The 26,552-nt window shown below is 39.8% G+C and overlaps 1 protein-coding gene across 4 annotated transcripts; it reads left to right on the top strand.

The window, feature by feature from the left end:
* The first annotated feature begins 400 nt into the window (after positions 1–400).
* Positions 401–24,107, top strand: rassf8b (Ras association domain family member 8b). 4 transcript variants are annotated; one of them, XM_044185464.1, is made up of 10 exons: positions 401–1,284; positions 13,191–13,362; positions 15,645–15,995; positions 16,196–16,401; positions 16,508–16,585; positions 16,688–16,891; positions 17,175–17,249; positions 18,158–18,280; positions 19,131–19,257; positions 19,902–24,107. In XM_044185464.1, the coding sequence occupies exons 2-10, from the start codon at positions 13,251–13,253 to the stop codon at positions 20,015–20,017; spliced, it is 1,392 nt and encodes a 463-aa protein (XP_044041399.1). In that variant the 5' UTR covers positions 401–1,284; positions 13,191–13,250; the 3' UTR covers positions 20,018–24,107. The 4 variants fall into 4 exon arrangements, with proteins under 4 accessions (XP_044041399.1, XP_044041400.1, XP_044041398.1 ...); XM_044185465.1 differs by lacking the exon at positions 401–1,284 and adding an exon at positions 2,203–3,485 and having other exon boundaries at positions 17,175–17,234; XM_044185463.1 differs by lacking the exon at positions 401–1,284 and adding an exon at positions 2,215–3,485.
* Positions 24,108–26,552: the final 2,445 nt, after the last annotated feature.

The raw sequence follows: 26,552 nt of genomic DNA, 5'->3' as shown, positions 1-26,552 counted from the left end.
GGTCATTCAGCAGAATATTATTTGCATTACTTTGTTATTTGAGGTATATGGTCTTATTTTTTGTAACTCAAAATCTTCCCAGTTTGGATCATTAAACAAGTGTCTGGTCAGATGTGTTGACCATGTTCCTTATTAGGTCTTTTACTCTTCATTCTAAATGGGTCCGAAATTAGCAAGGTAACGTTAGCTTTGTCTGTTAATTAAGTTAGCTACGCAACAGTTACATTGGCAGTTACTGGGTGTAATAAAACTAATCTTTAGGTTAGAACTAGCTTGTGTGGTGCAACCTGTTTAATTTAAAGCACTTCCTTTATGACTCGCTTAGCTTGAACTTAGAATAGCTGGTGCAACTAGCTCACTCTCACACACACACACACACACACACACACACACACACACACAGGTGTTTTCACTGTTCTGGCTAATTAGACCTCTGCTCAGTTGTGCAAGGAACCGCACCAAATTTCTTGAACCAATAGAATGACAAAGGTGAAAGTTATCTTGTCCTGACAAGTGCGACAAAACTTACAACTAAGTGACAAAGATGTCATCAAGCACAGCTTATGTTACTCCCACAGTCCTGAGAAAAGGTCTAATGAGGCAAAGTGGAAACACCTGTCAAGGGACTTTAATGATTTGGCTTCCAGACTGAAATAGGGTGTTTTTGGCTTTAACCTTTCTAGCCAAATGCTGTATCTACATAACAAAAGTAAAAATCCCTGTGCTTTAACTTTCTGTGCTGAATAACCAACCTTTGGTTTGCTTTTAAACCATGACCGTGACCCTATAAGCAGAAGCCTGACTACAGTGTGCATTTGAAGATGCACAGACTTTAAATCCTGTAAACATCTGTCAACACTGCCTGCAAGAAAACATCAATCACACATGGCCTGATTGTCACAACAGCTGTACCATATGTTGAGGATGAATTGCAGAGTTTAGTTCTAAACTGATATATAGACCTACAACACTGGAGCAAATGAGTGCTATTAAGATTAAAGCTGGCTAGGAGGAAAACCATATCGTGGGTTTTACATTTGTGAGTCATTACAAATGTGTTTGAGAGACAAAGAACAGATTAAATACTGGACGCAGCAACTATTGTATGCAAATGTTGTCAAGCTTATCAAACGACGAGCACAACAAAAACGCCATTTTTTTGCAGTTTCTGCATCATATCAGCACTGAAATTACGGTATACTGCTGAAGCTGAAGGTCATCAGTGATTCTGCCTGATCAGTGCAACAAGAAGCTGTCATGATTAATGCTGTGAGACATTAAGACGTGAGTGTTGACTGGAATTTAAATAAGGACAAACACACACACTCACACAATCTCACACACCTTTTTTTTCTTCAAGTAAAACAGATCTGCTGCTTCCTACTTGAATTACACATTTCATTGAGAAGGAAAATAAATCACTCTGTATTTAAACTGTTTCATGAGCTAACTTCAAACGCATGTTGTGCAGCTAAGCATTGCTCAAACCCACAGAAGAGTATTTAAATTCTAGCGGAGATCCCAAAGTTTCCCATACCAATTATGTCAGGCTGTATTTTAGGGGACGTGTGTGAAACGATGCACGAGACATCCAGAATATTCCCATCTAATGAAAATGGTGCAGCCATAAAAACATGTAGTCTAGTCTTGGGTTAATATTTCACTCAGTTTAAGTATCACTCAGCTTAAATGAAATCTTGAAACGTGCAGATATGCAATATTTCACACTGTCATATGGTTTTGTATCTGCTTTTTCTTAAACTTATGGAGATAATCAAGATTAAAGAAGTTAAATTTATGCAGAGCCTGCAGAGTAGAACACTCAGACTCAGTCATATTTCTAAGAACAAGCTTTAATCCAGAAAAAGACTGTAAACATGACCTGAATGGGGAATACACATTTTCAAATGGAAATTTAAAGTCCCCCTCCATTCAAAAATGTGTTTTGCTTCTTATTTTGATGGATGTTTGAGTTTCACTGTGCAGGGTGATGTATGTGCAGAGTTTGACACTAAAAGGCTGTCTTCACATGTGCCGAAGGCGCAAGTTTCTCTGTGCTCATCTTAAATGTGAGTTTAAGACGTGTACATACGAGCAGGATTTTGTGACATCACAACTAGTCTGGAGCCAATCATGGTCCAGTATGCAATTTACACAAGTGTGATGTGGAAACTTGAAGCCTCCAGCGCACCTACACTGAGAATGGACTTTTCAGTGAAGTAGGAGACATTTTGCGTCCAGTAGTTAAACTTTTGCAACAAATATTAATATTTGCATATTAAAGTCTGGATTTTTCAGTGAGGGAGAAAGAGTAGATGTTATTAAGAATTTTGAAGAAGGTAGTTTAACTTTTCTTTTATAGAAGAACTATATCTTCAAACATGTCTAACCCATATAATAAACCCAGGAGACTAACATTAATAAAAACAAATGCTTTTATTAAAAACAGAGCCACATTATCAAAAATAAGAACTGCACAAAGCCTAAAGAAATAAAAACAAAAATATAAAATATGTCACCTACCACCAGTGGAAGAAGTACTGATATCTTTTACTTAAGTAAGAGTAGTAAGACCACAAAGTATGTGTTACAAGTAAAAGTTCTGCATTTAAAAGTAAAAGTACAAAAGTATTGGAATCAAAATATACTTAAAGTACCTAAAGCAAAAGTTCTCATTAAGCAGATTGGCCCATTTCAGATTATTATTATTACTGGATTATAATTATTGGATTATAATTACTAATGCATGAGAATAATGAGTACAATACTATAATAATGTTGCAGCAGGTAAAAGTGGGGCTAACGTTAATTACTTTATATACAGCTGGGTAGCTTGTAAATTTTCCCCCTGGATCAATAAAGTCTTATCTTAACCTATAATAATATATCACGTCTAAATGTACTTAGTTACTTCCCACCACATAAAATCATATTATTGGTGCCATAGACAACACTAGACATGTGTAAACTCTGTCACTGAGACACACTTGTAGGAATATGTCTTTATGGACACAATATATGTGACCCTCCAGCTTCCACGTGACTGCAAACTGCATCAGAGCTCAGTGGATCTCGGGGTCCATTTGCGGCGCCAGTGCATTGCAGCTTTAACCGGTCCATCATGCCTTGCGGTGTCCCAGTTCAGTTCCGATGTAATTTACAACAAGCTCTGTGGTGTCCCTCGGTGACCGGCCGAGCAGCAGGCTAACAGGCAGGGCAGCAGATGTTTGAAAGCCCCCATGTCGGATGTCCAATAACCGGACGGGACGCATGTTTACATCCACACGGGTTAAAGAGGCGGGGATGCGCGCACACCGTTAACTCTGCTGCAGGCGCGGAGCAGCACGGAATAAACAGGACCTCCCGCAAGTGGCCCGCATAACATGCAGCGGAAAGTACCGGATTTGATTCCAGAGACAAATACTGAGGCTGCAGCTCAACAGTTTCAAATGCTCTGACACACAGTGATCTACCGCTGAAAAGAGGTACGGTATGTTGTTGGGTTTTATACACAGGGCTGAATGCAGTCAGTCTCTCTACTGTGGCGTGAATGCGTCAGTCAAGAAGCCGATATTTAAAAGCTGCTGCCGTTTAAACAAGGTTGTAGGTTATTATGATAACTTCAGTTATATCAGATCATAGTGAATTTCCTTTTGTTAAATTTCTAGAAGACAGGAAAACACACAGAAGAGCTAATACAGACTGGTCAGCTGGAGTTGCATAACTTTATTTTGTTTTTAGATTTATTCATGTTTGTCTCCTTATCCTCCCTTTTTAAACACTAATATGTGCCAGACATATTTTATAACCGACTAGTTTATATTTCACACAAGAATACATCCTCAAATGGAGTGATACTGGTTTTGCTGACAGATTTTCCACATGGTAACATACCTGGTTCATGAGCCAGCAGGAAGCTAGTGAGTGTATGAGTGGTGTGTGTGTGTGTGTGTGTGTGTGTGTGTGTGTGAGTGGATCTGGTGAGCCCTGCAATGATGAATCTCCTAATAGAGTTGGGCTATAAGCGCTCACTCAGCAGTGGTTTTAATCAGAGTTCTTTCAACTGAGTCATACAGCGACAGGAGAGAGTAGAAAGTCATGGAATAATTGGCTCCTGCAAACTATGTTTTTGTTCTGACATAACAGTATTTTTTTCTTTTTAAAAAAGCCTACTAGTTTGCTTTTTAAAAAATAACTTAACATGCCATCCTTTTTTAAAGATGAGGAAATATCAAAATGCAGAAAAATGTCTGTCACAATTTCTTAAATCCCAAGGTGCTGTCTTCAAATTGCTTGTTTTGCCCTGCTGACAATTTCTAAACCCGAAGATATTCAGTTTGCTATCACTTACGATAAAGAAGAGAAGCAAATCCTCACAAATGAGAAGCTGGAGCTAGGGAATGTTTCCTACAAAAAAATGACATGAAAGATTAATTGATTATCAAAAATTTGTCGGTTAATTTTAGGAGTAAAAACTGGACTAAATGATACAGTATTCCCCCAACCACCACCACCACCAGGGTCTTACAGGGTTAAAGGCTCTTTGTCTCCACCAAGCTGATTAGTTTTAACTTTTGAGACTGCAAGGTTGCAGTTTGGTCACCCAACTTCAATATGGAGATCATTCCTAGCACTTGTTGAAATATAATAAATATAATGATGAGTTGGGTACACTTTTTTCCCCCCACATATCTTCAGCAGTTTAACAAAATATATTTCCACATATGTTTGTGGAAATTGTGACAGATACCAGCCCACTGCCATTTAAGCAGTTTTCAGTGATGTGGATTAAAATGCCCGCAAATAGCATGTACTGCATCCATGTAAAATGCCACTGCTGGTTTGTTCACAGGAAAATCTTACATTGTTTCTTACAGAATAGACGATTGATAGTATCTGAATGGAAAGCTATTCTGCCTGGTTACTCCCTGAAGCTTTTCACTCACATTATTCCAGCTTTTGTTAAACCTGCAGCCACCTCACTCTCCTCAGCTGAGAAAGTTGATGTGGAAGTAATCTCTAAAAGGCGTCTCTTTTGAACAGCACACAACTGCATCTAGCAGAGCACTCGGTTTAACGTGAAGACATGGAGTCAGAGGTCGGAAATTGAAAAGAAAAAGGGGAGGTTGTAAGGGGTAGGTTTGATCCAATTTCACATTTGAGTCATTTTAATATCTTTATCAGATTTCAGGGTGGACAGCCTCACAGGATAGTTTATAGCGGAAACAGCAGCATTTTCTCATGTAATCTTGTATTAGAGTACGATACAATACTAATAGCAGTGAAGAGAAACAGGAAAGACGAGAGATACTGCTGTATAATATGAGGCTGTGTGTCAACTCAAAATCCCAAAGTCATGAGCCTATTACTGCAAGGGTCACTGAGCCCCCACTATACTCCATTAAGAAGTGACATCTTGTCTGAGGTCAAATCGTAATATAATTTTTATATTTGGAATAGCTGTTGATATTAGCATTTCTTGCGGCGGGCGCTATGAATGGCAATATGGCTCGTCCACCACTTTGGTCCAGACTGAAATATCTTAACTAATGGATGGATTGTCATGACATTTTGTACAGACATTTGTGGTCCCCAGAGGATGAATTGTAAAAACTTTCTCATTATTAGGTCAAAATTTTAATTTGTCCAATACTTTGGTTTCTGTCCAAATTTAGATTCAATTTTATTGTCATTACACATGTACAAGTACAAGGCAACGAAATGCAGTTTAGGTCTAACCAGAAGTGCAATAAGCAAGTACAGGATATGAAGTATGTGCATAAATGCAGGATAGAGCAATATTATGAAAATATTTTACAAGTGGTACTATGGACATTATATACAGATGGCATTACTATAAACAGAATAGTTTATAGTAATGTCAATAGTAATACCAATACATAGTACTAGAGTGCAAATGATGCAGTATATGTATAAATAAATAGTGCAAATGAACATGTGGTACATGTAGCAAAAACAATAAAGCAGCAGCAAAAACAAAATAGCAGCGTTTAAAGTTAAGGTATATGAGGGGACAGTGGAATCAGCGGGGGGCACAGTTCAGTAGGAAGACAGCTCTGGGAAAAAAGCTGTGTCTCAGTCTGCTGGTCCTGGTCCGCAGGCACCTGAGGCGCCTGCCAGAAGGCAGGGGAGAAAACAGTCTCTGGGCCAGGTGAGAGGAGTCCTTAAGAATGCTGCGGGCTCGACGCAGACAGCGTTTCCTCTGGATGTCCTCAATGGCTGGAAGTGGAGTCCCTGTGATGCGCTGGGCAGTTTTCACCACCCGCTCCAGTGCCTTGCGCTCTGTAGCAGAGCAGTTCCCAGTTGGTTAGGATGCTCTCTACTGTGCAGCGATAGGAGTTCACCAGGATAGCTGAGGACTCTTGGTTCTTCTTCAGTGTCCTCAGGAAGAAGAGCCGCTGGTGAGCCTTCTTGACCAGGCAGGAGGTGTTGGTGGTCCAGGACAGGTTCTCCGAAATATGGGTCCCCAGGAACTTGAAGCTGGAGACACGCTCAGCAGCCATCCTGTTAATGTGGATGGGGTCATGTGTGCCTCCTCTCTCCTTCCTGCAAAACTAATGACATTCACATCAGCCTGAGCTGTACTTTGTGTTTAGTGCTAATTAGCAAATATTAGCATGCTAACATGCTAAATTAAGATGGTGAACATGGTAAACATTGCACCTGTTAAACATCAGCATGTTTGAATTGTCATTGGGAGCATGTTAGCATGCTGACATTAGCATTTAGCTCAAAGCACCGCTGGGCCTAAGTACAGCCTCACAGAGCTGCTAGCATAGCTGTAGACAAATTTGCTTTTGGTAAAACATCTAAAGGTTTATATTCACAGCACTAAACATACTTTTAGTGTATTTTTTTAACCGTATTTCACAATTATTTAAGAGTAAGAGTTGTAATAAATGAGGTTTGTGTTTATGCAGTTCAAGTACTTGTACAGCCTCTATCAAATGCTAAAGAATTAACTTTCGTCCTTCTGTTTGGTAAGCAATAATAACTATATTGCATGAAGATGACTTTAGAGTTATGTTTTTAATATGAACTGTATGTAGTTGGTCTGAGTCAGAGGTGAATTTCCCCTTTGGGAAACCGTATGACGGCTCCAGTTGAAAGTGTGTGGTTAATCTCCACCAGCAGACCAACTCTGAGACGTTCCAACAACACCCCACTTAATCCTGAGTTTGAGAAACCCTGCTGCAGTGCACACCTCCATGTTTTCTCGCAGCCCACATTCAGAGGAAACAAAGAGGAAGTGACAGGAGAGCATGGGCTGCTTCTTAATTGTTAGTGATTGTTCAGTCTACTTTCCCTGACCGTGCCCTCCAATCAATCCAGTCATCTGTGTAAGGCTCGGACAAAGCCAGAGCTGTGTCGCCATGGTGAGGGATCGTTTGCATCCAGTCATGCCGCTAGCCATGTGGGCTCACACAGACACACACACACACCCTCTGCAGCATGCTCTATTGTCTGTGCGCCACTTGTTTCAGTGGACCCCCCCCCCCCATATTTTTCCTCTTACCTGTAGTGCTATTTATCCATCTAGATTGTTTTGGTGTGAGTTGCTGAGTTTTGGAGATATCAGCTGTAGAGATTTTTGGAATATATTGGAACTATGTATATGGCACTCGGCTTGTGGTGCTCGCAGCACTCAAAGTGTAGGATTTAATGGCATCTAGCAGTGAAATTGCAGTTTGCAACCATTTGAATACTGCTCGCATCACCCTCCCCTTCCAACAGCCCTATCCAGAGCCAGTGTTTGGCTTGTCCGTTCTGGCCTACTGTTCTGGGCTAGAAACATGGCGGTGCAACATGGCAACCTCCGTATAAATATAAATGGCTTATTCTAAGGTAATGAAAACACACCGATTCTTATTTTCAGGTGATTATACACTAATGAAAACATACTTATAAATATTATATTCCATTTCTGCCAGTAGCTCCTCCTAAATTTTACACACATTACACATTAAATGTTCTTTTTTTAACATAATTTAATTATAATACTACATATTTCTTTGTGTTAAATGTGTATTAGTAGTTATCCTAATAGTGGAACAAAATATATTTAAAGTACTTTTTAAAAAAAAGTAAAAATAGCTGAAATAAAAGTGTATTTGAGTATATTTCAATACATATATATCATTAATACATTAAGTTCATTGTTAGTCTGTCAAAAATAACACACTTCAAGTACATTGTTCATACATGAGTTCACATGGAAGTATACTAAGTATAGTTAAATTAAATGTAGTATTACTTTTACCAGGGTCTTCCCAAATAATTATTTTTATAGTGATATTAGTGCAATTTTGAAAATATACAATGATGTTTTACCTTGGGCTTGTGCTATTGGAGTGTACATTTGCTGGTTTAATTGGATTTCTTTTTGTCAGAAATCATAATTTTATGGCAGTTAATGAAATGAATGATTGTTTATTATTGGCAGGCATAAGCCAGGGTCAGGGGTTCAAACCTAATCAGTGTGTTTGTTAAAGTTTAATTAAGTGATGGACTGAGACAGCGCTGGGCTAAAGCAAGGCAGGAAATGAACTCTTTGATGGGCATTTTGCATTTAAACCTAGACGTGTAGTTGGTGTGAAATTAAAAGCTTTTTTTTTTTTACATTTTTCAGTCTTAATATCTTTGTACCTTAAACGCTCATCTCAGGGATATTAAAGGAGCTTTCAGTGGTATTTGTGTGCTGATCCGTCTTATGAATTACCATCCATGTTTGAGGAGATACATATAAGAAACACTGTCTTGCCACACTGTGTCCCCTCCCTGGCTCTGCCTTCCTGTGGCATCCTGAGAATGAAACTTCAGGGGAGGCAGACTGAAGTCACAGCTAAGTTTAGCTCAACGGTTCGTAGCCCAGACGACAAAGTATTCTTCATGTCTGAAACCAAATGGGTGCAGCAAAAGTTGTCCGACAGCAAGGATTTGTACTGATAGTAGCAACCTTTTCTCTCCACAGCCGAGTCCCTCTCCATCTTTTCAACTATTTCCCCATATCACCACGATCAAAATGAATACTACTCTATCTCCTCTACTGACTCTTAAACCCTTTTTAAAAAATCCATTCTTTGTTTCTGTAGCTCTTTTTTTCTTATTGCTGTTGGTCGCCCTGTTTCTTCATGTAGCAGTTTGTGCTTATTCTACTTCCACTCCTTGCAACAGCATTTTAATTGTGACAATTTGTTTTGGGGGCCTTTAAACAATGGAAAATGTTACATGATGTAGTTGGCATAAAGTACTATACTTAGCATAGTGTAATTTTACATTCTTAGACATGGACCCACAGTACAACAGTTTGTTTTTTTCAGTTTTGACATATAGCAAGGCAAACTAATACTTAGGGTTGCTTAGGCTGGTGCTTTGAGCTAAATGCTAACGCCAGCATGCTAACATGCTTACGGTGACAATGCTAACATGCTAATGTGTAGCAGTAATAACGTTTGCCATGTTCACTATCATAGTTTAGTGTTAGCTAATTAGCACTAAACGCAAACTACAGCTGAAACTGGAGGGACTGTTGTCAGTTTTGCTGGTATTTGGTCATAAAACAAAGTTTTTGACAAATTACAAATTTGACCTGATGACGACTCTAGAGGAAAAGTAAAGGGATAACCAATATTGCAATTCATGCTGAGGGGGGATCCAATCCATCCATAGCTGGCAAGACAGTTCACTCAGAACCACAAGTGTCAACCTCAAAAATATACACAGCCTCACATTGATTAGAATAACATTTTGTTTATTGCATTCTCTAGTGACTTTGTCTGTTAGGTGCTGTAGGAGGGTGAACTTCACTGTCCTGGATTCTCTGAATGGATTACTACGTGAAGGATTCAGTATGCAGTTGGAATGTGGAGCATTGAGTCTGTCTGTTTATTAAACTGACTAATGGAAAAGGAAATTCCAACAGCTACAGCACCTTTCCCACAGGTTTACTCACTGTGGAGATGTATAACTCAGTCTGATACTAAATATGGAAGTATACATTTACAATGAAGCTGAACCAAAATAGAAACACATGTTGCAGCATACTAATTTGTTTAACACTTACCTCGTAGCTCGTATGATTTATTTATTCACACTTTCCCCACTGGCAGTGGGGGCTTCAAAGTGACTGCAATTTAGATCAAAGACGTAACCAGAGAGAAAGTGGAAATAGGCTGATGAAAATTCTGAACAATAAGCGCAAGGGCTGTCATAACAGAGCCACAGAGCCGGCTGAGCTCATAGTGATTCAAGCGTTGGAAGTTATTAGAAGGGTAAAGAAAATCGAAGCTCGTTTCCACAAGGAAACGGACTGCAGTGGTCATTGTGTTGGAGCTGCTGTGCAAAGAATACGATTTGTTTGACTTGATGAGTCTGAAACCAGTGCAACGTTACGTTCCCAGGTCACAGCTCCCATATCCTGTGTACTTCAGCTCATAGGTACAAGATTTTGAGTTCATCTAAGTGGTTATGAAAAGGCTGTTTCATCATCAAGGATCAAAGAATAAAAACCTATACCTAGCGCTCAGTTCGACTAAAGAACGTCTGAACATCTGCTTCTGCACAGCTGTCTGCTCCTACGGTGCGTCTGATAAAAGCAAACACCCACTAGCACATGTTGTGATATTTGTGTCAGAGGGCCAGTGGTAGCATGTGAGTCAAAGAATGAAAATAATTGCACATTCGACAAATGAAGACACGTTAGCGAGATAACACTTTTTAGTTTTGATGGTCATGTTTGATATTTTAGTGGGCCACATCCTGTCTGCACTTGTAGCCAAAACGTGTCTCCAAGGATCTGAATCATCTTTTAATTAATTACCTTAGTGGAAAAGGTGACTCATAGTCCTGAAAAGACTCTCCAAGCAGTCCTTATGTGGCACCCTGCCCTGCCAAACTCTCTTGTAAGCATTTGTCATTTTTACCATTTTTAGAAAAGCGCATGTATATGATGCCCAATGCTGCTTCTGTTCTAAAATCACTGAAGCCTCTCATAGGCCTCTCATAGCTTAATGCCTAACTCTTTCACCTTTTAATTTATGAGCATTTGCATTTTAAAGTCTCTCATTAGCAAGTGAATTGTTGATTCAGTATTTATTTGGACTTGAATGGAGTGAAAATGAATTTGTTGCAGCTTATTTTGCTCTCTGTTTTGATGATAGGTTTATGATAATTGTATCACAGAGGAGTGAATGACTTCAGTACGATTTCTCACATAGATGTGCCCATAGCGAGTGTATGTGTGTGTGTGTGTGTGAGAGAGAGAGGGAGGCAGAGGGGGAGATCAGGTTTACAAGCTTGTGTCAACTGGCTCTTCCTCTTGTATAGAAAAACCAGCGTGATTCCATTATCACTCGTCATTGAATAAACATTGTATTACAACATTTCTTCGACCACAGCTGTGAACATTTGAAGGCGCCATCGCATCATCTGTTAGGATATTGTGTGTTATGAAACCATGTCACAGACCTTTTTAAGCTGAAAGGTCTGTTTGTGCAGAGATCCTCTTCAAGTCAAACTTTTCCAATTCAGATTAGAAACGGTTTCACTCAGTTAACTTCTTGCTGAGTAGATAATCTCACAGGAAGCATGACATTGCACTCTTTCTTGTGGCAACCCCAAACCTTCCACTCTTCTTTTCATTCACCTTCTTTGCTTTGTTTATCCATCTGTCCCTGTACTGCGTTGCCTTCATTCCCCCTTTTTCTTTTTTCTTCCCTTTCTTCCTCGTTCTGCTGAGCTGTATTCATGGGTATAGTCTCATTTACTGGGCTGTAACAGGCGTCTGGGTTCAGATGCATCCTGCAGTATCTGTCTACAGTTACAAATCATCCCAGTTTCCACCAAAGGCAGGCCTTGCCCTTACCAGATGCCTTCAGTGCAGAGGAGTGTGCAATGTAATGCAGTCTCAGTAGGAAAAGGCCTCAAGTGGGAATGGTAGTTAAATTGCTGGAGGATTGGGACCCATCCTGCTGTGATGAAGATGGAAGGCACCTAAATTGTTAAGGGAGGCCTCAAGCGATATGGCAGTCAACGATCAGAGCTGAGCTGATGGCCCAGTCAGGAAAAAGGAGCGCAGCTGCCTAGTAGGGTTGCAAACATCTGAGCATTAGGCACCAGCTCCTTCACTGCTCTGTTGCGCTGGCCCGCTGTCGTGGCCTTGCCAGGTTCGTAATGACCTCGCTGCTGAGGTGCTTGTGTCAGCAGTTTGAAATGGCTCGTGCTCTGCGTGCACGCGACCGCTGTAAGCTTTCCTGCACTGACACCAGCAAATGAAAAATATATTGGATGAGGCCTGTTAGACAGTCACAGTCACTGCACCACAAGTGTGTTCTTACAGCAATTTATCAGCAGCATTACAGGAAACTACTTCAGAAGAACAAGTGTTGTAAGTTGTTTGTTTACAGGAAGCTGGTGTCACTTTGCACAACCATGTGGTGCATGGGTGATATTTTAGATTTTTGCTCTTTCCATCCATAATATGTGTCCTGAGGTTGTAAGGTCATTCTGGGAAGTGTAGGAAATAAGGTTGAGGCAATGAAGGGCTGGGAATATAGAGTTTTAGCAGAATAGTATTGTGATGATATGATCATGTTGTGCTATAATTTTACAAAATTATATTGGCCAAATTAATTATTTCAAGGAAACTGTAAGTAAAACAAAAATGTTAGCAAACAGTTGCCTATTTACACATCCAGCATTAGCTGGATGTTAGCATTAGTTTGGGGTTGTGTTTTTGGCCAACTGGTGAATGTAAGTCCAATATTCACTCTCCTTTTAGCTCTGTTTTGGTCTTCATTAACATCTGAGGGAAATATCTGACTCTTTAGCTGCCAAATGCTTCACTATGTTCACCAGTTGGTTCCTAACTTTGTCTGTCTGCTGTTTAGTGCTGGGCACGTGTGCAGCTGCCTGCTATGGCTGGAAGCAACACTGACGAGAGTGGTGAGAGTGAACCCAAACAGTAAAGTTGCGGGCTGTAAAACCAAAACAATGAGCTGAAACATGCTAAAACGCTCCGTAGAGCCGAAGAGAACTGTAGAGTTAGGTGATAAAAGTATTGATAAGTACAGCTTTAAGATTTTTGTTTTACAAATGTGAAGAGTTTTGTCTGAAATGCAAAACAGTGTAACAGAGTTCATTGCACTGAACATTTTCTTTTTTCCTTTAAGGATGGACAGTGAAACATTATTAGCACCCCCTTGCGGTTTGGAGGAATAAGGGGCCTCTGGATGAAGGCCATGGAGCTGAAAGTGTGGGTGGACGGAGTGCAGCGCATCGTGTGCGGGGTCACGGAGTTCACCACATGCCAGGAAGTGGTCATTGCTTTGGCACAAGCCATTGGTAAGCTCAAAACTGCTTACTACAATATGAGAATCAGTGTGTTCATCTCTCGCGTTCACAGGTGGTACAGTAGATGTTCGAAAAAGATCTAATATCAAAAGAATATGAGCAGTGAAAGTGAATTATTATCATCATTATTATTATTATTATTATTATTATTATTATTATTATTATTATTGGTGTTGTTATTGGTTATATGATGGGGAATTCACAGCCCAATAAAAGTACACAAAAAACCAATAACATGACAAAGACCACCACCAAGAAGAGTAGATTTAACACTGAGATGAAATCCTCTCCATCTGGCTCCTGTGCTGAAAAACTAAAGTGGTGTAAATAATATATTGGCGAACATAAATCCCAATGGGGATTTTATGTCATGTGGGTTGGGTCCAATATTGGCCAGGCAGATTGTCAGACATACTGGAGATGATAAATTGCAGTAAAATGAAAAGTGACTAGAGGGCACAAAGAGATTTTCACCATAAACGGACTGCACAAAACGAGATGAGTCATGCTGCAGACTTTGGTTTATTTTGTTGCTGTACAATTGCAGAGAAGTAAGTTGACACTCTGTTAGTCATTGCATGGATTGTATTGTACATATAGCTTTGTGAATCCAAAACCATGAAAATATGATTCCTTAAAATTGAGAGGTGTACTGTTTTTAAAATGGACAGATTTCTACCGGGGTTTCTCACAAAACTCCACAGATAGATGTTTCTCAGAGTTACAGTGACAGTGTAGCAGGAGTTATGGTGTGCACTGTCCTTTGTGTTCTCTGTGCCTTTTGTCCAGGCCAGGGCACTTTGATGTGAATGGTTGTAGTGATAAATGTGCCTCTTTTACAAGGATGCTTACTGTGTAAGAAGAGGGTGAGGGTAGGAGGGGCAGTGTTTTACTCTTATCTATGTGTACAGACAAAAATGCAGGCATACAAACATGAACCTAGTTCTTTTCCCAACACAATCACTGTTTGTGTTGAATTTTCCCACTGTACACTTCTGTCACTAAACATGCTGGTAAAGTTCTTTGAAACTATCAATGCTGCACAAGTGTGGGAGAGTTGTGACAGAATTCAATGAGTCTCTTCAGTTTTTCCTCTCTTAAATGCAATGCACTTTAAACTTGATTTTTGACATTTTTGAAAGTGTGCTTACAGTAACTTCTTACAACCAGGAGCTTACGCCATGACAACATACACAAATAGTATGAAATGAGACAGTACCAAGCCATTAAATGATGCAAGTTACTTAACTGGCCATAAATCTGGGTATCATCAGCATAACAAAAGTGAATTGTGTCCAAGCAGGCCAAGAATAGATCCTTGGGCAATAACAGCTACAACAGAAAAAGTTTTATTGAAGAAGCATGAGCTGAACCAGTCTAAGGCATCATCCCTGTTGAAACCCTTTTTCTAATTAATCAAAAGCAAAACTGAAATCAGTTTAATTTAACAAATGTATGAATCTACAAAACTCACCAATCCGTGAGATAACATGTTATCCAACATGGTCCCAAGATGTTAAGACGGACATAAAACATGTAACATAAAATTGAACAATAAAATCTGAAAGCCAAATCTACATCAATGCAAACTACAATCCCCACAACAAAGACAGATTAATGGCTCAAGTACGTCATTAATAACCTGTTGCCTCACTCCATAAGATATTTTCATAAACACAAATGACAAAAAGGGGTTTAAGATGGTAAACAGTGTCCTGAAAATATGTTGGCAAGGCGAGATAATGTGAAGGAAGGAATCTGGACTCAGGATAGAACTGGAGAACGTCATATTCTAAAAAACATCCTTGGTTATTTATATTAAGAATTTAACAGTCAGAGTTTATCTGCTTCATCAGGACTCTGTGGGTGTGGTTTGATCAGGTTCATAGACAGTGGCCAGGCAAAAGAGCAAAACAACCCCACAGCTGTCATCACGTTTTGATTGGTGCATGGAAGCACACTGAGTCTACACCTGTCATAAGAAATGTGCTATATAAATAAACTTGACTTGACTTAACTTGGAAGCATATGACATAATTTCCAACTGAGCCACGCCCACTTCAAAACAGGGAGAAGAGCACAGAGAACACAGAAATATAGAAAATCTGTCATGTGAAATAACCAAACCTGTTCTAATTTTGGCAGATTATTTTGTGTTCATGTAGGATCTCATCACTCATAGGACGAAGCTGATTGAGAAAATATGTGTTCAGAGCCTTTAAGTTGTCAAGAAATATTTGTAATTATGCACTACGTGTATCAAAACGTCCCAGGACGCACTGGCAGGTACACTTTGATCGAGAAATGGCGTGAGACAGAACGTCACCTGGCTCCGCATGAGAACCCCGTGGTGTCCCTCAACAAGTGGGGTCAGTATGCCAGCGACGTCCAGCTCATCCTCCAACGAACGGGCCCGTCTGTTAGCGAGCGTCCCACCTCTGACAGGCAGGCTCGCATCCCAGAGCGTGGCTTCTACCGGCAGAGCCTGCCGCCTCTGGCCAAGCTCCGCCCATCAGGGACAGACCGCTCGCTCAAAAGAAGGGAACCCAAACGCAAGTCTCTGACCTTCACTGGAGGGGCCAAGGGTCTGCGGGACATATTTGGGAAAAGCAGAGATGCTGAAGGTAGTGTGTTTCAGTTTGTTCAGTATATTCAAGCTTACTGTTGTCAGTGATAGTTATGTTATTTGTGTGCACACTGTCAAAACAACACACTGGTTTTACTGTCCTTATTCTCTTTCATTTCCTCCCTCCCTCTATGCTTTTACTTGTCAACAATCCAATCACCATCCTTTCATCTCCTACCCATTCATTCATCCATCTAGCCAAACAGCCCCAGCAGCATGGTGTGAATCTGAACCTGACCAGGGTTGGAGGTGTTGGAGTAGCATCTGTACCTGGGAGTCCAGCCAGAGAGCTGAGCCGGCTGGTGCAGCTGCAGAGAGACAAACTCCAGGCCCTGGAGAGCCGTCTGCTGGGCTGCGAGGCCGAGCTGCGAGACTGGGAGGAGTCCGCCAGCGAGGCCAATGAAGTGAGTAAAACCACAGCTGGTAGTGTTGTTACTTACAGGGAAAGATCCATAACACATGCACTCTATACCCTAATGTCTTCAAATCTATTAATGTTTATTTCTGTAGTTTAGGGGGTGGCGCCAGGCTGCAATGCTAGGCCCCATTTACAATGAACAGCAGCCTATCGTCCCAGCTTTTGAGTCCGTATGTGTGCGGCCAGTTACATCCCTGTATCATCTTTAATCGTATTTTATATTCTCTTTGGGGCAAGAAAATGTTCAAGTTGAATCATTTTTCACTCACCAGGGAGGAAACCTGGAGGAGGAGCTACTGCTTTTAGAGCAGCAGGTGAGGAGGAACGATGCAGAGATGGAGGAGGAGGAATTCTGGCAGAATGAGCTGCAGATCGAGCAGGAGAGCGAGCAGCAACTCCGGCAACAGTTAGCCGAGCTGCAGGGAGGTGTACGAGACTGCGAGGCCAAGCTTTCAGAGTACTTAGCGCGCATACAGGTGAGCTTGGCATTATAGAGAAGCTACCCCCAATTACACAGGATGCTCTTTCATAGGGTTTATAAACAGCATGACAACTTTTACTTTTCTTTCTTATACAATCTCACTGTGAATCTTCACCCACAAATGCTAGTAAAACAAAAACATGCAGTGGTAATTAGAGTAGGAAATTGTGAAACTGAAAAAAGATTTCCTGCTGCATAAAAAAAAAAAAATTACTATTGGTCTTCTGTGAGGGTTATATTCATACCAGTTTTTCTAAATTATCTCTCATGTTATGTAGAACATGGAGGCGGGCCTAGAGCAGGAGCGGCTGCAGCAGGAGGCCGAGCTCATCCAGAAGGTCAATGAAGAGGAGGTACAATCCAGTCTAACAGCATGCAAACAGAGGGGAACGTAGTTTGTTGAGCTGCTGAGATTCATTCAGGTCTCCAGCTGAGGTCCCTCTCAGTGTCTGTCATACAAAAACGTATATTTAACTTAAGTTGTTCTTTACACAATCAGTAAAATTAACCAGAGTGAAATTTCTTTAAAGCACATTTTACTTCATATTATACGTAAGTACTGGAAGTCAGGAAACCAAGCAGAGGATAAAGTACAATATAGAGCAGCAAATGTGTCAAAATGTTCCTTTTCAAATCTTTTAAATAAACTTTTTGATTAAAAACAAATCAGTGTCAGCCCCACTAGCGGTTAATGCGGTTATGAAATGTAATCCGCTCATTTGTAAAATCCACCCAATTCTTTCGTTTATGACCAAATACCTGCCAAACTAATCATTCCCATCAGCTTCAGCTGTACTTTGTGTTCAGTTCCAATTAGCAAATTTTAACATGCTAATCTAAGATGGTGAACATGGTAAACACACCTGCTAAACATCAGCATGTCAGCATTGTCACTGTAAGCATGTTAGCATGCAGTACAGTCTCACAGAGCTGCTAGCATAGCTGTAGACTCTGTTCATACACTTGGTTGTTAGCTTTCTATTCCTCCAGTCCAGCATAAACAGTAATTACAGCTCTCTAAATCCTATCTAATAACACATCTTCTTTAATAGGAGATTTTCCCAATGTATTGTATAGTAAAGTGGTCTTAAACATGACCATATTTTGAAATCTTACTACTTAAAATGAATACAACTCATAACACTGCATTGTTTTTCACAGCTTAAAGTTCTAAACACATTAAAGCGTCAAAGAGTTCTCCTACATCTTTACTATGAGGATTAGTTTTCTTTTTCCCATCTTTCCTGACTCTGGATTTCAGGTGCAAGCCCAGCTGGAGAAAGTGAGGGCAGAGCTGGAAATGCAGAGCCAACACACGGCGCGGCTGGAGAGCAGCTGCAGGGCGTTGGAACGCTCACTTGGCCAGTCCAGCAAGAGATTACAGGTCAGCTCAGATGCTACTGTTTACTATTTTTATTTTTTTAAACACCATAGCCTCAGAATTGTCAGGAATTTAAAGCACTGTTGGCAGTTCCCAGTACGCGTGGAGGATGCTGAAGGAGTCTTTTCTTAAGAAATGTTTTTAAAATGCTCATTAAAAAGTTGGATAACTTTTGCCCTGCGGTGTGTGTGTGTGTGTGGAAGTCCAGTCCTCTGCACACAGGTGGAACCGTAGAAATCTAAGCTCATTTAGTTGTGGGCAGTGAAGCGAAGTTTAATCTCTGGCTTGCAGGGATGTGCAGTGGATCCTTGGCTGCGTGCATCCTTGTATGAAGCAAAGTGATCTATGCACAGGCGAGGTCCAGTAGGGTGTGGGAAGCATGAGGTAATGAGAAGGGGAAGGGAGGGAGGGTATTACAGCATTCTTAGCCTGATTAGAGAGGGGCCTGAATAAGTACACAATCCCTCGCCTGTAGTTGCGTAACCATCTGGGAGCTAACTCTTCTCTTTAGCTGTCTCATCTGGGTTATGACTTCTGCAGAGATCAGAGTATGACCCCTTATTGTTTTTCACGTATTAAATCCTCCACAGTTCCAATGCAAATATGTAAATGTAGTTGAGAGAAGGGAGAAAAAAGATCCAAATTAGGCACAGCAGCTGAATTCTTGTGTGTTATCAATCTGTTCCTGCACCAGTGTGTACAAGACTACCTCTAAAATGCTAAGAAATTACTGCAGAAATTAGTCTTCGTTTTTCAGAATGCACATTGTATTTCTTCACTTGCGCTCCTGCTTGCATCCTGGGCACAGACCTCATTTAGTTGTCATGGTGTTTGTTTGTTTTTTCCATCACAGGAGAAGGAGCAGGAGCTGGAGCAGCTGACAAAAGAGCTACGACAGGTCAACCTGCAGCAGTTCATTCAGCAGACTGGTACCAAGGTCACCGTTCTGCCTGCTCAACCTACAGGAGAAAACAGCAACGGCACGTACACACACACACACACACACACACACGCACACTCACATGTCCATAGACGTGCATGTACACACCAACAGAGTCTCTAAGGCTTGCCACATTAGCATCACTTTGGTAAAAATTTAATTTTCATAGCTAACCACATTTTGACTGAGGTGCTTTACATGCAGTATTGTCTTCACATGTGTATGTACACAGTGTCACCTTGTGGTCATCCTGAGAATGACAGGTTAGACTGTAGACTTGAGCTGCTGAGGCAAGACTATGGTACCATAACAACTCAAGTCTGTAACCCCATTACATGGACCAAATCACTAGCAGCCCTGAAAATCCTGCAAGACTTTCACAGTGAGTCAAAAGGAAAATCCCTCAGAAGGTTTTGGTCACATACTACTTTCTCAGTTCTCTCCTAGTTCAGTTTGATATCCTTGCATTCACTACAGTGGCGACTGTTTAGTTTTATCTAATGTATTAATAGCAAACATTTGCACAAAGTTAGTGAAATTATTTACAATGAGCTCAGTAGCCGGTAGATCCTAGAGCATCATTGTCCTATAGATAGCAAGAATATCATGTCAGATTGTTAAATCAAGTTGTGTTCCTTGTCCTTGATGTCTGACTACTTTTTTCTGTTTTGTTGCTTGCTACAGAAGTGGAGTCTGGCTCTCTGAAACGACTTGGCTCTTCTCGTCTCTTACCCAGCGACCTTCGCACTCTTCAAAGCACCGTGGCCTCCAGCCTCAACCCTGAGGGCATCTACGTTTGATCCCAAACTGTCCAGGAGACATTATTGGGCAGCAGGGCAGCCTGATGTTATTAGGACTGTTCTTATGACTGGAAGGCCCAATAATTGACTCCCTAAACTACAGAAATGCTCTTGAGCAAGGCACTGAAACAAACCCAGCTCCAGGAACACACTAAACGTGGAGGATGTTGGCAAAAACATTACATGGAGGATGAGTGGGATATCACAAAAAACAGTTGTGACAAGAAAACTTACTTCTGTTTTGCATCTTTCCTGCACTGCCTCCTCTTCCAGGACTGAGGCTCAAACTGATGTCAATATCCATTTGCAAGCTAACATTTAATCAATTGTCTGTACTCCAATGGGTGAGTCTCTCTCTCTTAATCCTCTCTCAGTCTACGAAATCTCCAATTTCTCAGAATTAAAAAAAAAAAACTACAAGCCAGCAGGTGTATTTTTGTTGACTGAGGAGGCTTCAGCCCAACAGTGCAGATAAACTTTATTTTTATGTTGTGAATCATGAACTGGGGGGAATTTCAGGATGCAAAGTTTGGACACATGTAAACAAAATCCATGCACGAGCATGCACAAACACCGACACCACACCTGTGCTATAACCATAGCCATATCTGATTGCCTTACTCTGGTGTTTTAAAACCAGACGTCAATAAGTTTAATGTTAAAACAGAACTCAAGGTAGCTACTTAACTATGCGCCATATAAATTTGATAAAATAGCACCAATTCAGGTGATACCTAGTCGTGGTAACCGATGTCAGTATAACTCACCATTGGCTCAGTCCTTTTCTTTCACATAAGTTTGAATTTTTGTATTGATTTTAACAGGAAATAAATTTGGGAAAAATGGAAAAATCTTTGCCCATCATATAAAGTAAATGATAAAAAAGGAATAGAAGAGAAAATAGATGGAGTAACATAATCAACTATTGGACATTTTTGGTGAAATAGTTTGGCTCTAGGTTCAGTTTTGTCATCTTTGGTGCAGAGCCATTAATCTCCTCTTTGTTTCAGTTGAACACTTTCTCCAAAAGCCCTGAAATGTGAAGGAGAGATGAGTGATGGCAGAGGCCTTTGAGTCTGCAGTGTAAATCCAGTCTGGAAAATTACTTCATACCCAGTCTGGCCACCGGGTGGCGCCAAAACATATATTATTCACATAGTTAAAGTTAACTGTGTAAAAGTTACTCTTGGTCTGATGTTATCTGTCTTTATTCATTTTTCTGGGTCAAATATGACTGTGTGCATATTGTTTTGTAATAAAGCCTCAGCACATGAGCTTTCAGTGTATAATCCGATGTGCCATTTAGACATGTTTCACTGTTCATCAAGCAAGGACACAAACAAACAAGGACACTCCTAAAAAAAAAGAGAGAGCATTACACCCACATACTGTACATTTTGTCTGAGTTCCATCAGATTTTTAACATGTTAATGAACTAAAGATGTCTCATATGAACCAAAGCTAGTGTGAAAAACATTAATAGTTAGATGAATGTACTTTTTTACATGTATGCAACTTGTGCCCGTGGAGTGTACCGACTTGAGTCAAACAGTAGTCGCATATATTTTTCATGGTAGCTCTGTCACACAGGAAAAGACAGAAGACACAAAGTTTGACAGTAAAGGAAAGGATTAGAAACTTGACACAGAGGGAGTTGACAGTAAAACACAGACACCTTCTTTTCTTTTGAGGCGAAAACACTTAAAAACAATGCAACTACAATTCCGCAAATGTCTGGGTGTTGCTGCATTTACCCAGTCCTAGTTGATAATTTCTCAACACAGAATAAAAGGAGGTTTCTCTCTGGGTTTCTGGGATAAAACTGACACAAACTGCATGAGAATATATGCAAGGGTCAAAAAGATATTGAGCTTGTGAAATGATGTTCAGAAATAATTTCAAAGTCTGTACTTGGGAACTTGTGCAACCTCACCTTTCAAATAAATTGTGCACAAATTTCAGTGGTGGAAAGTAACAAAGTATATTTACTCAACTTAAGTACAAATTTGAGGTACTTGTACTTTACTTGAGGAATTCCTTTTAATGCTACTTTGTACTTCTACTCCACTACTTTTCGGAGGGATCAGCACATAAATTATCATGTATTATTATAGATTAAGCTACCCAGCACTATATGAAGTAGTTAAAATTAGCCCCACCTTTACCAGCTGCAACATTAAAGTGATGCATACATTAATGCGTAATTTTAATTCAATAATTTAATATACAGTACATTATTCTGAAATGGGCCATTGCATAGAGAGTACTTTTACTTTTGGTACTTTAAGTAAAATTTTCAATGCATGACTTTAACTGAGTATTTCTACACTTTAGTATTGCTACTTTTACTTAAGTAAAAAAAAAAATCTTCCACCACTGACAAAGTTTGTGTATATATTCTCATATTTTTCTACATCTACAAATCCTTTCTACCCCTTCGCAAACTTGGTTTACAAAGCATGATATACAACTACAAGCTTTGAAATTATTATCATTTCACAAGCTCAATATCTTATTGACCCCTTGTTTGAGCCCATAAGAAGCTTGTGTTTGTACTGTGAATGTACGATAAAGTGAATTCCTCACTCCAGTGTGAAGGGTCTTACTTAATTGTTTGCTCTGCAGTGCAAAGGTAACCAGAGGAATTCACATCACAACTTGGCAAACTATTCTCAGAAATTGTTCAATGACAGAAGTTTTTCTTTTTTCCTCCCCCCTCAGTATGCAGTATTATCGTCATGGCAACAACTCCAGCTGTGACATGGAGACTGTTACCTACTAATAAAGGAATCACAGCTCTCGTTGACTGAACGTTTTGAATAATGGCATGCCTTACTGAAAATGTAAATAATGTCTACATATCACATCAGTCTATGGACTATTTTTTAAAGTAGATTGATGTCTGAAATATGCAGAGTGCTAGAAAGGTTAGGTTTTAATGTTGCCGATCAATAGGCAGCTCTGTGTGCATGCAATAATGTGTGATTGGTTTATTTGGACTCCCAATTAGTGGCTACCAAGGGTGCGACAATTGTCTGTGGTTCATTTTATTTTTGGTTTGTTGTGTCCCTTTTTGCCTTGTTGACATTTACACTGATGGAGATTTGAGCATTGGTAAAGAACAGGCAGACAGTTCAGTGTATATTAGCAGAAAAATGGCAAAACTTGCACATTATTTTTTTACCTTTTCATTTAATTCTGGCAAAGACAACATGTTGCATTGAAACATAACACTAAGTTTACCGACATTGCTAGTTGTATCTTTTTTTTTTTTCCTGCTTCATGCTTTGAGATAGCCAATAAATAGTTTCTGTTGTGCCATCAATGATGCTTTTAAATAAAAGTGCATATACAAATGAGATGATGGAGCCATTATGGAAACAGCCATCAAGTGGTTTTGAAAGCTATTTTAGAAATGCTGCGGCTCAGGGATATTTCAAGACACAGAATTACCAAGGCAAGAATGGGCAGAAAGTAATTATGGATAAATGCTATTCATGATGTCTCAAGCCATTTGACAAGTTAAATTGTACATTTGCTCTCATGGGGACTTGAGCAGCTGTTTGACAAGTTTAACATGTAGCACTGGCTCTTATACACAACACAACAAATGTAACTGAAGTAATGATTTAGTTCTGAGAGAGATGAGGCTTTATTTGAAAAGTAAAGTGTTTGTGTTGGCCCATGATTCATGTTGAAGCTAGCCAGTTGAAGTTGAAGCCATTGGGTTTGCAGCGTAATCCTGTTCCTTGAAACACCCTTCAAAGTGTTTACATGAACGCTTCACTGTAATCATACTGCTGGTTAGATGAACTGTGCTTGACTAACATCACTGACTTGCACTAACTTAACATTTAGACAAGACAAATTATTGTATGTTAAAAAGTTTATAATTTTGTATTGTTTAATCACAAATTCACCTACTGTATTTTTTAGCTTTCAGAATTTAACAGATTTTCTTCTTTGGGTCGTCATTCAGCCACTGTGTATGAAAGACATGAAAATCAAATTCAAGAATAATGTAAAATACATGAATAAAATATATTTAAAAAACATGCCATGAATGAATAAACTGCTATACAGTGCTGAATACTGTGTTTTTTGTATTATTTGTGATTGCATTTCATGTTTCTCAGGTAGAAAATATACAGGATTAGCAAAACACATGGCCAGAGTGACCTATTAGGGGCCCAGTGCAAACATTTGCTTTTGGGCCCCCTACTACCCAACACCTCAAACTGAAATTATTAAGGTCTTAACGCTAGATTTTGATATAAAACCCCTCTACAAATTGACTGTTGGCTAAGCCCAGCCAGCCGCCACCCTTAGTTACTGTTGCCATGCCTTTCGAGCTTTCAATGATAATGGTAGGAGATTTACTACTAGAAAATTAAACAGTCAATTCTGCCAATGACAACAGTGGCTAGCAGATTTTATCAACGAAAGCTAGCTAGCTAACTAAGACAATGTTAGCTCCATGAGTTCATTGAAAACTTTGTCTCCCGCTGACTATTAGTGTTTCCACGCTGAATCGTTTTAAAATGAGAACAATGTAAAGGGGTCTTAAATATGCATTTGATGGCTACATACATGATATTGGGCCAAAAGACTGAGGCTAAAGCTTCCAAGCAAATGATCTGCTTCCTCACTAATGATGTGTTGAAAAAATGGAAATAAAGAAACAGCATTGTTTTTGTATTGCAGTGTGAAGCTAGTTAGTTATGGTATTATCAAATAAGGAATATATGTAAGATAAGATTGTTATTCTAATTAGCTGCTTAGCTTACATACTTAGCAAGTGGTTAAATTTATGCTTTATTGTTCGTATTTTCAAAAAACATGATTCACTTTAAACATTACAAGTGAAAATGCTTTTAGGACAAGGACTAACCAATGTGTTTTGTGAACATAACACTATTTCTAACGCGATGGGGTTGCTGGAGTCTAAACTTCCCCAAATCCATTCGAGAAGGACAGAGCCAATAACGTTAGCTTACACTCATTTAGCATATAGTAGCACTCAGGACCTGGCTACCACATAGTGAGGAAATATACACAGTGGATGTGCTAGTCGTGACCGGGGGGGTTGTAATCTGTAACCCCACAAAATAATGTAGTATGAAATGTCGCTGGCATTGGAAGTAATTGACTACTGTAGGTAGTAAGCTAGTTAGCTTTACTTGCTAAATTTTGCAGCTTACGTTAGAGCACACAAACACACTGTTCAATCCCTCTTCATCCATATCGCTCTTAATTGCTAAGATATGATTGGACAGTCGCTGTTCAGGTCTAGCAAACAGTTAGTAACCAAAAAACAATTAGCACGCAATAAACTTGGCTTTGGCCAGCCTGGAGAGATTGAGAAGAAATGAGAGAGAAAAGAATAATGTGTGTGGGCGAACAGTCTTCCAGTATTGTATCCCTGAAATCAAAATACTTCACCATTTAAAGCACTGGTAATATCAGAAAACGTTAGTGACACTCAACCTACAAAACAAAAAGTGGATTTATTTTTTGGGGTGCTACTTATGAAAAATTGGCACTCACACTTACGGCAGAGAAAAGCTGCTGCTGCATCCTGAACGAGCTGGAGACGCAAGGGTGACTTTTGCAGTTGTCTAAACAAGATGAGATAAAAGCACGGATGACCTTCTCTAAATCTGCGAAGGATGAAAACAACTTAATTTTTAATATGTTTCTGAATTGCAGGAAGCGGAGTCGCAGCAGCCTCTTTACCTGCACTTCAGAAGTCAAGTAACTGTCAGAATCACTCCCAGCTCTCTGGCCAGTCGGCTTTGTGTTTGAAGACAGACAGACAGACTACTGCCAGGATCGACTGGAATAAAAGTTCCTCCAAATAAGACCCAGTTTCAGATTGATTTTCAACTTTGGATGTATTTTGATACTTTACAGAGTTGGAGAACTTTGTGTGGTTATCACACCAGGTGTTTTTTGTGGGGAAAGTCATTTGTCCCTCAGTCTCTCCCCAGTGAATTACTGCTTTAATACTTTAAATGGAGCTCAACAGCTGGGTCAGAGGGGCTCTTATTACATCTGTGACCCTCTCACACCAGACGATACTTGAAGATTTGTAGCCTTAAATGCTGTTAAGTTCATCCAACCTGTTTTTATTTAACCATCGTTGTCTCCTGTGTTTGTAAGGTGCCATCATTACATTTAATAGCTTGCCATTTTTAGCAGGCATCACTTTTGGTGATGTATTATACAGTATATCTCATTAGGGAATAAAACTCCAAAGAAAGTGACAGCAGCTCTCAGCATGCAGGCACCAGCCAAGCCTCCAGCCATTAAACCACCACATTATTATTCAGTTTAAAATGTTATTTTTCTAAATCATTGCAGTCTTTTTAAATGGAGGCTTGTGGAGGAAATAGGATTGGATGTTATAAATTTTGGGTAACACTTAGATTACAGCCAGCAAATTACAGTGTAAATGTTTTGTACCAATGAAATACTAACTGGAAACTGCACTGTACGCGTAGTATAAAATGTAAAATTTTACAGCCCACATACC

The sequence above is a fragment of the Siniperca chuatsi genome, linkage group LG23 (genome assembly GCF_020085105.1).
Source record: "Siniperca chuatsi isolate FFG_IHB_CAS linkage group LG23, ASM2008510v1, whole genome shotgun sequence".
NCBI classification, from domain to species: Eukaryota; Metazoa; Chordata; class Actinopteri; order Centrarchiformes; family Sinipercidae; genus Siniperca; species Siniperca chuatsi.
This window is presented reverse-complemented; position numbering and strand designations above follow the sequence as displayed.

Bases quoted from the DNA above. Each gene is read 5' to 3' on its own strand.
- rassf8b (XM_044185464.1), top strand. From the start codon at position 13,251: ATGAAGGCCATGGAGCTGAAAGTGTGGGTGGACGGAGTGCAGCGCATC. The intron at 16,892-17,174 runs GTGAGCTTGGCA...CATGTTATGTAG, and splicing joins AGTACTTAGCGCGCATACAG to AACATGGAGGCGGGCCTAGA. The intron at 17,250-18,157 runs GTACAATCCAGT...TCTGGATTTCAG, and splicing joins AGAAGGTCAATGAAGAGGAG to GTGCAAGCCCAGCTGGAGAA.